At 43.1% G+C, this 12,260-nt stretch overlaps 1 protein-coding gene across 5 annotated transcripts in view; it reads left to right on the top strand.

The window, feature by feature from the left end:
* pkp4 (plakophilin 4) overlaps positions 1-12,260 on the top strand; it is a 70,962-nt gene that overhangs the window by 34,269 nt on the left and 24,433 nt on the right. For 2 of the 5 annotated variants that reach the window (XM_068572030.1, XM_068572034.1), the window contains 5 exons: positions 3,107-3,141; positions 7,383-7,514; positions 7,938-8,131; positions 8,681-9,263; positions 10,420-10,446. In XM_068572030.1, coding sequence (XP_068428131.1) covers positions 3,107-3,141; positions 7,383-7,514; positions 7,938-8,131; positions 8,681-9,263; positions 10,420-10,446 — 971 coding nt within the window. The remainder of the gene's footprint in view (positions 1-3,106; positions 3,142-7,382; positions 7,515-7,937; positions 8,132-8,680; positions 9,264-10,419; positions 10,447-12,260) is intronic. The other 3 variants (XM_068572031.1, XM_068572033.1, XM_068572032.1) reach the window with 3 other exon arrangements.

Raw genomic sequence — 12,260 nt, 5'->3', positions numbered from 1 at the left:
ACTTTCCAAATGGTCACATGATTCCAGGTCTGAGCCGTATTCGTTCCCAAATGGACCTTGATACAATTGTGGACACTTGGTCTGACCAGGAGCTGTAATGGCTCTCTGTGATCTATTCTGGCTTTGTGGTAAAAAAAAAATAAAAAAAAAAGAAGCCCTATGCTCCGACACAATGCTTGTACTCTAGCCTGCATACCTGCAAAAACACCCACCTACTACCAGCAAATTGCAGTACTCTGGACTCAGAGTGTCAATTTCCCTTTTCTTCATTTTTGGAGAGGTGCAGGTATGGAGCCGCTTCAAGTGCTGCCAAAAAGATCTGGACAACAGCTCTCTGAAAATATACACAGACAGGCTATTTACTTAGGGTTCTGTGTTTTAGACCTCAAACTTAGTGTATACCGCCACGCCAGTGTTCATATTTGGAGATATAAGCGACTCATTTGCTTTCCTGTAGTTGTCCCATTGTCGCTCGCTCATGTCATTTTACAAACTGAGTGGCAGCTCAAGATACATTTTAGAATAAAAGCTAGAGGACGAGGCAGTCTTTCTTAACTCAATGGCCTCCAATATGAAAATGTTCTTTTTGTGTGCCAGTCACAATGAAAATCAACAGCCAAATTAGTTTTGTGACACATTTACCTCATTGTCACTGGCCCATTAGCAGCAGGTTAACATTTAGTTTGCCAAAAGAAAATAACAATCATTTCTACATTGGTTGGTGGACCAAACCATCAAAATACTAATAAATATTGAACATGGATTTGAACTTTAGCATAAAGGCAATGTTCTTGCAAAACATTCACCAAAATAACAAATTTAGTTGATGATAATAATAATCATCATCATCATCATCGGCTAGTTGTTAATTCTATGTTGTGTAATGGTTTGCTCATGTTTTTATGCACATTGCATTAGAAAAACTGTATGAAAATTGCTAAATTAAATAAAATTTCCATAAATGTGTAAAACAAAAAAAGAGCGGGAAATAATATAGATGTTGTTCTAATATTCTGTTTTATTGTTGTTAAATACTGCAGTTACATTTTGAATACAAAAAAGTACTAAGTGGTGAGGTTGCCACAGCGATATAAGTACTTTTGGTGTTTTGGGCTTTTGGCGAGCAAATAGCACAAGACCTTTGAGAGACATCAGTACAGGTTGAATCCTTTTTAATAATAAGGTGTCTTCAATGGAAATCTAGTTTTGTTATCCAGTTTTTTTAAATAATCCTATTCGGTCTAATAAAGAGAAAGGTTGATGTTTTAGAAATTTGGTCACTGACAAAATATATAATCGCATTTTAAACGCAGGCACTTTTCCCTCTGGGCGATGAATCCATCCACTGCCTCCTACGAACTCTTAAGAGAAAACATGCAACACCATTTTCACACCTTTTTAATTTAAAGAGAGACATAGAAGGTTGAATAAAATGACTGTCACTGGACATGTGTGTGTGTGTGTGACCGGAGATTAGCTTTAACCACAAAGTTCACACTGTCGGCAGAAGGTGATCGTGCACTTTAGGGTTGTAATAGGAGTCATTGCATTTCATGACACCTCCAGAGATGACCGCTCCCTTCACTTCTACAAGCATACAAGGGTGTGGTCATCAAACTTGAACTCAAGGGAAACTCCTAAAAGATGCAACCTCCACTTAGCCAAAAGGGGTTGATGGGAAAGAACGCGTCCTGTCAGGTTTAGGCCCGTAGTTTATTAGCAGTTTATCGGCAGTTTTACAATCTCTTTACGCTGCCTTCAGCCAGCCAGCCAGCCAGCCGGTCGGCATGCAGCACGCATGGCGCATCATTATTATGGTCACTATTCTTCTACTTTGCCTGCCGTGGTTCAGTGGAGCACAGCTCCCCCAACTTCCTCTTTTTAATTGCCTGCGTGCTCATTAAAATTCGGAGAGCCATGCTTCTTTAAGTTCACAGAGTGTCACCTTTAGATAGAAAAATAGCAGCTGTCGCCACATCAGGTAATGACCAGAAAAAAAATATAGTCTGGTTATGCACAATCCATGAGCCGAGCATTGTGAGGAGATCAGCGTATGAAATCAGATGCTCAACTATCAATCAAAACATGTACTGTCGGTTTCTAGTGGTACTCTTGGTAACCCCTTGAGTCTGACGCCTGTTTTCTCTATCATGGACAAATGGCAGGAACTATTCCTCTCACAGCCCACTCCCCTATCTGGTGAGAGGGGAAACTTCCAGTACTGGTGGTTTCACTTGGCACTTTTCTTGTAGCTTGTCTACTGTATGAAGGCCTCAGGCTAACGGTCTAGAAGACGTTTCCCAATGGATTGAACGGATTTCTGTCATAGTCTACTAGGAACTTGGTTGGATGCTTTTCTCGCTCTTATGTCACCATTAAGAATGATCCCTCAACTACTGACCGAGGCCGATCCATCATCGATCACCCACACACTTTCCCGAGATCTGATCTGTTTTTGCTGCTTGGTATCCTCAGTGTTGAGGCTGAGAAGTCACCGACTGTGACCACTCTCTGGCTCGACCATTATTCTGCCGCATTATTCTCTGGACACTGAGTATCTCTCTGAATTTCTCTCTGTGCTGGAATATACACCGGCAAAGCATGTCAGGGTTGCTTTAGGATGCCAGGGTGCTGTGAGCATGTACACTCGGTGTGTGTGAATATACTGTATGATCACTTCTGTGTTTTCCCAGAGCTTAAGACAGGATGTATCCAATTGTTTTGGTTTTGTTTATGAAACTGCGAGTGGAAAATATGCTTCTACTCCCTCAGTTATAGAATATTTCTCATTGCTGATGGGTCCTCGAAACACAAGCTGTCACCAAAGGTACCTTTTTAGGTGCGGATAAACACAGATGACAGGAATGGACTTTACATCTGAGTTGTAAACATGAAATCTGCTCTCGGGCAGTATACTCTGAGATAAACAGCGAGGAGATTCAAACAGTGATTACCATCTGTGACCCTGTTGTGAAAGGTCCAAGGAAAATGTACATGAGGCTGATAGGTGTCTCTTCCACATGATTCCACACATGTCCGCCATCGTGGTGTCTCTGGCTTGTAGTGCACATACTCACTTTTTCTTCTCCTGTTTTCTCCCGTACAGCTCGTCTGAGAAGTCCATGCCTTGGAGAACTGCAGGTATGTACACTCAAACAGGAATGATTGGACAGATATCCCTCTTCCGAACAAAATCTGTTTCTGCTGTGCAATTCGAGCAAAGCTAACATTCATTCAGATCATATTACGTGTGCTCTACACTCACTCATTGGTAACTGATACTTACGCATGGTGCAATATTTGTCAAACAATTAATATGGGACAACTGATCAGTGCTCACCCCAGAGAGTTTTACTGGAACCATACGACACCGACCAGGGGACACTTGTTGCTGTGGATATTGATATCAGTATTAACATAGTTGTACGTATGAGCCATATAAATACTCAATATTTCATCCCTTAAATGGTATCCAACCACTTAATCTGATCTGTATGTGTTTTTTTTCCCCGCCTTTTTTAAACTGTATTATACCTTTACTGTTTGAGTATGTATTGTACTTGTTTTACTGATGTCTCTTGTTGCCCTATCCACTTTGCCGACTTATTTACATGCCCTCTCTAAAGGTTTGAAGCAAACTTCATTACTTTCTGTTTGACCCTGACTACACCAGTCAGTGATCAATAACCGCCGTGAGACATAAATACCCATCTGCTTGGCTTGATTCTTGGTTTACTTTATGAGGTCCACACTAAAAGATAGTGGATGAGCCGGTTCTGTTCAGTATCACACTGATTTTGATTGTACATAGTGGCACGTGTGACATAAGTAAGGCTTAACTGTTCTTTGCTAACATGAAGCATTTCAACCACGCTCAAATTAATAGACAGCCCCAGGCGTATTCTTGTTTTAATATTTATCTAAGATATGTCTGCCCACTCACACACAACGCCATCCGTGATGTGGAGCGGAAGCATCTCTCCCAGACCCCTTTGGTCTCAGTTGGTTTAGTCCACTTCCTTGAAGGATCTTCACTAGAGACCTGATAATGAATTGAAGACACCAATCTTTCATGGCTTGTTTATTGGATCGTTGAACATAGCAAATTTCTGCAATGGTCATTAATCTGTTATTGTCAATCCTGTCAGAAAAGCCTAAAGGGTTATAGTTGTACATATTGACTGGGAATATGAATTTTACATAGTTTTCTCATTCGATGCCCATTCTCCATTTCCTCGCTGAATGCATTTCATTAGTGTTTGAACGGCGCCAGGGACTAATCACGATCACTGTTTTGCTTCGTATTGATTTACCATTGTAGGGTAGATGATAAATGATAGTGAGATGTGGCAATGTACTTTTTTCATTCTAAATGAATGAAAGTGTAAATGTGTGGGCCACGTTTGTCTGTGGGGCTTATTGGCAACAAGAACCACTGGCTGTCTCTGCTGTCTGGATGTTGTGTATAAAAGTGTTAGTGTGGAAACGGCCTTTTAGCCCCAGGAAATATCAATGTAGTGGCACCTTGTGTCCCCTGAGGGTAGAAAACACCACAGAATGAACGGTTTCTGTTTCGGTCCCTCGTCTTCTTTACTTCAGAGATGCATTGCCTCAATATGTTGACAGGTTAACAAGTCATCATCACACTTGCCATCCTTGAGACTTTCCTAAATGGGAAGAATCTTTAAACCAAAACGGGGGGCAGAAAAATTTGACTTTTAGAGGATTGCTGTGTCAGAAATTGATGTTGGAATAGAGCGAGTCGTGCGTGTGGTTGTTGTTGGTATTATGTGGTGCAAAAAGGCTGATATATAATATAACATGATCCTTCTGATTGTCTCCAAAACCTCTATATGTGACTTCTTTTTTAAACTCACATAATTTTCTAACACATTTGTTAGAAATAGTGAAATATTGACCAAAAAGCAAAGAGGAAAGTCTAAATAAAATTCTTATAAGCTACAGACATGCTCAGTGTCTGTATGGGTGCAGCTTGACTGTAAACCATATTTCGTAGTTTTATCTAATACATAATTAATAGACAAGAAAATGTTTTGGGGGGCCTTTGGGTGCTTTGACAACTGAGGTTACGAAAGTGAGCGGAAGTAGTAGAGATACATATTCAACTGCAAACCAAGTTTTCAAATTCATCTGGAATAATTTCCAACTCTCTTCTTCAGTTTCTTCGGAAAAAAAACTAATACTCTATCCAGAGTGGCTGAAAACAGCAACAATAACAACTTTCAATTGTAACATATAAAAGAACTTATTGTCAATGTCAAAAACCCTTCAAAACATGGATAATGGAAGCCAATAAAATGTAATCTTCAGTGTGTGAAAAAGGTTGTTTTTTTCTTTCTTTCTTTTTGTCTTTCTTTCTGTCTCTCTTTCTTCCTTTCCTGTTGTCTCTTGCATCACCCACATGAAGTCTTCCATTTCTGTTTCCGACATTTTGGCATCTCATTTATCAAACCGGGTCAAGGCTCAGTATAAAAAACCCTGTGGTCTGAAACGACACGCTGGGTGCCAGACACAGAATCATTGCTGAGATCGAAGGAGACAAAAGAGTAGTTCGGTTAGATTATTACTTACATTTGAAGGACATATAAATGCTTCCTGTTCTTATAAAACCTAGAATCTCATTGTTTTTCTGTAAATACTTAAACAGGTCTCTTGTATCATCCACATACAATTTTAATTACCTTCTTTCTGTGTGTCAGGGCCCGTTGCCAAAGAGCATTTAGCTCCAAAAAAGTTCACGTAGAGAAAAATGAAAAATAAAGTTGATTAAGCCTTGCTGCATCCTCTGCTGTGTGTGTGAACAATTATTATTGCGGAAAGTTTTAATAACCATATTGATGCTGAGGGTGCTGCAGCATCAACCCTCCCCCAGGTGGCTGAGGCATGTTATGCATCTCATTATCATTTCTTCCCTTCCACATTACACCCCACCTCTCCCGGTTGCTGTCACCTGTGATATATTTGTTTTAATTATTTCAAGCAGCGTACAATTTACAGATGGTTTCCACAAAAATGGAGTAAGTGTGCTGTAGTCATTTGTATCCTGGCCTATTAATAGGAATTGGCAGGAAGGTTTGGAGATTCAGACTCTTTAGCATGAACAAAATATAATTCAAGTCCGGCTATTAACCAACAGATGCGTCAAAGAAATGTGGCGTTGTCCCCATGAGCTGTCAGTGTTGATATACTGACGAGCAAAGTGGCCCACATTTCACGAATGTGCTGTTTTCATACGGCTGACAAAACGTTTGCTTCTGTCAGGGTGGGATTTACACAGTTGCGTGATTGGTAGGACCTTGAGGGCATTAAGTCTTTTGCACAAGTTTAATCATATCAACCTGTAATACTGTGGTTTTATTAGCTAAATTACGAATTCATTGCATGCATAAATTAAGAAAATCATGTCGTTTCAAATGAATATTGTAAATCTTGCTACGAGGATCATGCTGCTCTCTAATTGTACCTAGAGATGTGTATCTTGTTAAGAATGAAATTGGAGAAACAAACAAAGAGACAGTGAGTGGGCGAGCAAGAAAGCCGAACTAAACACAAACTTTTAATTCATGCGGTTGTTATTTTAAGCGGGGTTATCTATTCAAATTGAATTAGTAGCACTGCTGAAAGGGACACAATTGGCAAGATGTTTTTGCAAATGGTGACGATTTTTGATTCCGAATGGACCTGCTGAAGTCCCGAAGGAACAAGCCATGCCAAATGTGTTTTCTTTCAATCTGACTCTCTCCGTCCCATCTGTAAATGGGCAAACATCCTTAGATTTTCAGAGGTGGGAGTGCAAAAAGTCAGGTTGCCAAACACCACGCTAGGCTTTTGTGTCAACAGATCTATTCAACAGGTTGGTTGGGCAACCAGGCAGCTTCTTCATGGGATTCAACTCTCATTCTCACACCTGCTAATCGGGCAGGATTTTGAAAAGCCCAGGCTGCCAATGTTTGCCTCTCGGTTCCCCTCCACTTGCTGCCTTTTGTTGCAGTGATTGCATGGTAACTCATTGACACTGGTCACGCTTAACTAGATTGGGATTACTTGGGGGGACCTTGTGCACAGGGACATAAGAGGGCTGACTCCACTTCCTGTTTTCCACACTGCTTGTTGTCATGATGAGAGGAAGACGTAGTGAAATGTTAGTGCGGTGAAACTATTCCGATTTGATGACTCCACTGTACACAAGCGTGGAACTAATGGTGCCGAAATCATTGTTTCTTGTTTTCTCTCAACTCCATCAATTGTTCACTGCTTTAATGCCTATTAGAATCTTTCCATCCAAAGCCAAAAACTCTTATTGTGTCTGACGCAAAGCCCTTCCTCTTTGTCTGACTCCCTGCTCTGCTGTGTCTTACCAGATGCCTCCGCCGCAGGGGACACCAAGTCTCGGGTGACTGACAGCTCCCAGTCACCCAGCTACCGCATCAGGACCGAGTCAGAGCAGGTGTCTCTGTACTCCCCGGAGCAGTCCTCCCTCCATGAAAGTGAGGGTCTGTTATTGCCTTCTCTCTATCGTATGCAGTCCCTCACTCCCATCCCTGCGGTCTTATCTCGGCATTGTCCCGCTAAGTGTACATGGCAATCATTTGACGACAAATTATATCATTATTTCTCCTTTGATGATACAGAAAGACTGTTTCACCCTGCACCGTTGTCCTTTCCACACTTTACACTTTGAGTGTCACCTATATCAACTGATCGCTCATCACAGCTTCGGAAATATATAATTATAGTAACGGCAGAAAGGTTCGCACCTGCTAGGCCATTTGTCATTAACAATGCTGTCTAGGTAAAGGTTATGTCTATTATGAAACTACGTACAAAGTGTCCGTCTCCTCTTCCTCTTACCCGTCCATCTTCTCTCTCTCTCTGCATTTAATTTTTGGCCTTCCTTTTCTGTCACGCTCTCTCAGGATCCGCGGGGAATTCGCGTAGCTCCACTCAGATGAACTCGTACTCGGACAGCGGCTATCAGGATGCCGGCAGCGGCTACGTCAGCAGCCAGAACCTGGGCAAGGCAGAGCTGAGGATGCAGCACTCCTTCCCTGGTGCCGGCACTGGTACCCTGGGGAGGAATACGAGGGCCGAGGGCCAGGCTTCAGCTCAGGTACTGCCAGCAGTCTACGGACGACATATTGCTGTTGTCGAGTACGAAATGTATCTTTAAAGTATTATCGTCTGAGTAACACCAGCAAATATTCATTTTATTTTATTCAACAGCCACTCTTCAGTGTCCAAGGCCTCATGAAGTTTATTTACATAATTGACGATTAGCTTCTAATGATTAGAAAGGAGGAACACCAAAATTGCTGTTCAATTTTTTTGTCTCAGTGAAGGTAGCGAAATAAGGCTTAAAGGAACAGAAGGCAAACAGTGCACTTCGCACTGCGATATAATCATGCTCCATACAGCGCTGTACACACAGACCACTGAGAAACCAAATGGCGTTGTCACACACGACGAGGTGGGGGGGCCGGGGGGGCCGGGGTGGGGGTTGGAAATAAACATGGCCCAGAGTAAAGTCATCCTGTAATGAATTGTTTTTTCTAATGCTGTGTTTTTTTAGAACAGAAAGTACAACATGCCTGTGAATGATTGTAGAGCTCCTGAATCCAACAAATGCATGAAGCCATGTTGGTCTCTTTCTGACGTGCAGGGTCCGGCAGTTTCGACAGCTGTGCCGGGTCGTGCTATGCGGAGGGTAAGCTCCGTGCCTTCTCGCTCTCACTCGCCAGCCTACGCCAGCAGTATGTCCCCCTCCCGCGGCTCCCTGCGTACCTCCGTCGGCAGTGGGTACGGCTCCCCCGTTGTAACCGAACCCAAGCCCCTCTCCAGCATCTTCTCCACAACCTTGCCCTCTGCCCAGCGCGCCGGCAACACCGTCGCGGCCGGAAACGGCTCGCCCTACACCACGCAGAAAAACTCCCCCGCTGCGCTGCGACGCATGGGCTCCACGAATTCCCGGTCGGGAGGCGCCAGCCGAACAACCTCGCCTTATCAGGCCTCGGCGGGGTCATCGTCGGGCCGCATGGGCTCGCCTCTGACGATGGCGGAGAGCATCAACCCTCCACTGACGAAGCAGCCTACTCACTCGTCGTCTCCAGTCAGAGCTAGCATGACCGCCGTGCCCCAGCACTTCAGCTCCACTCTGCCCCGCTCCATGCTGCACAACCCAGACCCCTACGGACCCCAGAGCTATGACATTTACGAGAGGATGACGCGACCTGACAGCCTCACAGGTGCTCAAATACACACACACACACACACGTTTACACTGTTTCAGCTAGCAGTCTGCTCAAACCTAATCTCATAAAAAGATTGCCATCTTTGTCGGCTGTCACATAATTGCTTTCCATGAATTCTTCTAAACTCCTTGAGTTGAGGATTTGTAAAACTGGCTGTAAATATTTGGTCAGCGGTACATTTCTTGTTGGCTTGTTGTTGGCTCTGCGCTCGGCATAATGAATCTGAGAATGAAGAGCGACTGTGAGGTTAGCGATTGTCTTGGTGTGAAGCCAAAACATAGTTCCTGCAAGAAGATAAATATTAGCCCAAAGACTATAACAGACTGCTAATCATATTTAGTTTTGCTAATGACAATCGAACGAGAAACCTATTTTCAGCTCCGGTTATGTTGCGGTTTTAAATTGAGCAAATTGATCAAGAATATTGGTGGATGTCGAGTAAACAAGGCATTTTTAATTTGCAGGTGATCTGCAATTAAATTTTATACCTCTGTAGTGAAATAACAAGGAAGGTAAAAGAAGACATTTCCACAACACATAATGGAGTTCAGTGGGAATCCATTATTTTGATGAGTGCATTATCACGGCCGTACGGAACGCACTCTCCAAGGACAATATGAGGTGGCTGTTTAACTGTGTGTGTTTGTGTGTTTGTAATTTAATCAGAACGGTTGAGGCGATCAGGAAGATAATAATTGGAAAACCTGCCCGCCGAAACTAGCTTGTGTGTCATCCTTCTAGGACACACGCTGACTAATGTTTTAGAGCGAAACACGTATCCTGTTAGAATCTGGAGCAAAGCAATTTCCCCCCGCAGCCACAGGAAGAGGCCGGCCTCTGCCGACTCATTCTCAGCTCTCCTGTAGATAAGAGTGTAGCTTTCACACAATAATAGAAACAATAGTTATTACACAGCAAAATCACACATTTACTCACATTTCACTATTTGTATTCCATATCATATTATTACATTTTCAGCCGGAGAAAGAAATCAAAGTAGTCATTCGTAACAGGTGAAAGCGGGATTCCACCAAAAAGCAAAGAGTTTAGTTTCCCTCCAAAAGGTAAAAGAAGCAAAACACTACATGATGTTTCCAAGCTTAATGGACTGTTTTCTGCTTGACTTCCTGCTGCCTGGGGATATCCTCAGATGCCCTGGTTGATGATGACGTTCAAGGTGATTTCCCATCATCCTCACTGCACCGTGTTTGCATGTAGTTGCTGAATGTGCACATTTGTCTTTTATTGGTTCTCTGTGAAATAATCATCTCCCACCAATTGCCATGTGTACCATGTTTATAGTATTACCCGCTGTGATATCAAACGCTACATGGTGTAATCTACTCAGCTGGGCAGGCCTGTATTGTCTCTAGGTTTTTTTTTCCCCATTTTAACCTATTGCTTATCATCACAATACACATGAATGTCTGCGTAGTGGTAATCTCTAGTTTGAACCATACAGAAACAAACAATGCTGGTACACATTACAAAAGACAAACGCGTTAAGAGGTGAGGTGGTTTCAAGAAGAGCATTCTTGTGTTTCTTCTTGTGTTTCTCAGCCCTCCATTCTGTTCATAATCCAAACCATCTTTAAATCAAAGAGGCGGTGTGACCTCTTGTTGACAGAATTCTTCATTTTATGCGTTAACCTTCTGTCAAACATTCATTTTCACATGCAGGTTCTTGTAAGGAGGCATTTTACGTCACACGGCTCTGAGTGATGATGTTTCAAGCTGACACAAATGGGTTTTCAGTCTCTGTCCTTTAAGCAAAGGGAGACACCAGTCAGTCTCTCTCTCTCTCTCTTTCTCTCTCTCTCTCTCTCTCTCTCTCTCTCTCTCTCTCTCTCTCTCTCTCTCTCTCTCTCTCTCTCTCCCCCTCAGTCTGTCCCTTCACTGTCTTTCTTTCTCTCTCACACACCACAGTGGAGCCCAACCTCTTGACACAGTAATTTGTCACACGTGTTTGATGAGCCATAGTGGAAGGAAATGGGATGTTCATGTGATCAGGCTCAATTGCAAGCATTTGGCAAACGCCATGTGACAGCCTAACCTTGATATTGTTGCTGTTGGTGGTTTTCTGTCAGTAACTATCAGAAGATGCTTTGTCTCCTTTCCTCTTCTCTCTTTTGCTCTGTCACGCATTGTGTGGTTTCCTTGTTTGCCTTTCAGCAGACTTCTATCCCTTTACTTGTGTTTTTTCCTTTCTTATCTTGTGCTTTTCTCTTTTTTACCGTGCCTCCTCCCCCCCCCCCCCCACCACCCACCTGGCTCCCCTCTCTCCACTGTCATTGGCAGGAAGTCATACCTTCCCTCTGCCGCTGAAAAATGTAAAATGAAGACAAATTGTTCCTAATAATGTGGCCATTAGGTACAATGTCCATTTCAGAGCAGATTGCGACAAACTGAGCGAGGCGAGATGGCAATCCACCATCATGCACTTCTTTTTTTATACCTATTCTCACTTTAAAGTAATTAAGAATTTGACGAATGATCATTTCACCTCTCCTGTTAATCTGCAGAGGAAAAAAATGTGATTTAAGAAAATGATTCTTGTTGAGGAATGCAGTCAGCTGCATCCATTTAAGTGTTTGTTTCTCCAGAGCGAGCACGCGCCAAGCCCGCCACCGCCCTTCATCTCGCCTCTGCCAAGTGTAATCTGTTAAAGCCACGGTGAAAGGGCTGAGGGGAAGAATTAAATGACTATAACGCACCAGGAATGTGGGCCATTCATTCTCAATAGACAGCAGTATGTTATTTCTCCCTGACAATTTGCAGATGCTTTTCAGAAGTCACTGCAGCCTGACTACCAGGGGAGCCGAATAAAGAAGGCAGACGGATTAGTCTCCTCTAAGGTAGTCGGGCTGCTGAGTGGGAGAGATATGCACGAAGGCTCCTGTGCCTGGAAGATTCTGTCCGTGTCACTCGGTCACAGGCGGGCTGTACATGGAATGAGAAGTCTCTGGTGGTCCTAGACGGCCTCATTAACCC

Source organism: Clinocottus analis, unplaced genomic scaffold (assembly GCF_023055335.1).
Source record: "Clinocottus analis isolate CAN_PGR_092001 unplaced genomic scaffold, fCliAna1.0.p SCAF_12, whole genome shotgun sequence".
Classification (NCBI taxonomy): domain Eukaryota; kingdom Metazoa; phylum Chordata; class Actinopteri; order Perciformes; family Cottidae; genus Clinocottus; species Clinocottus analis.
This window is presented reverse-complemented; position numbering and strand designations above follow the sequence as displayed.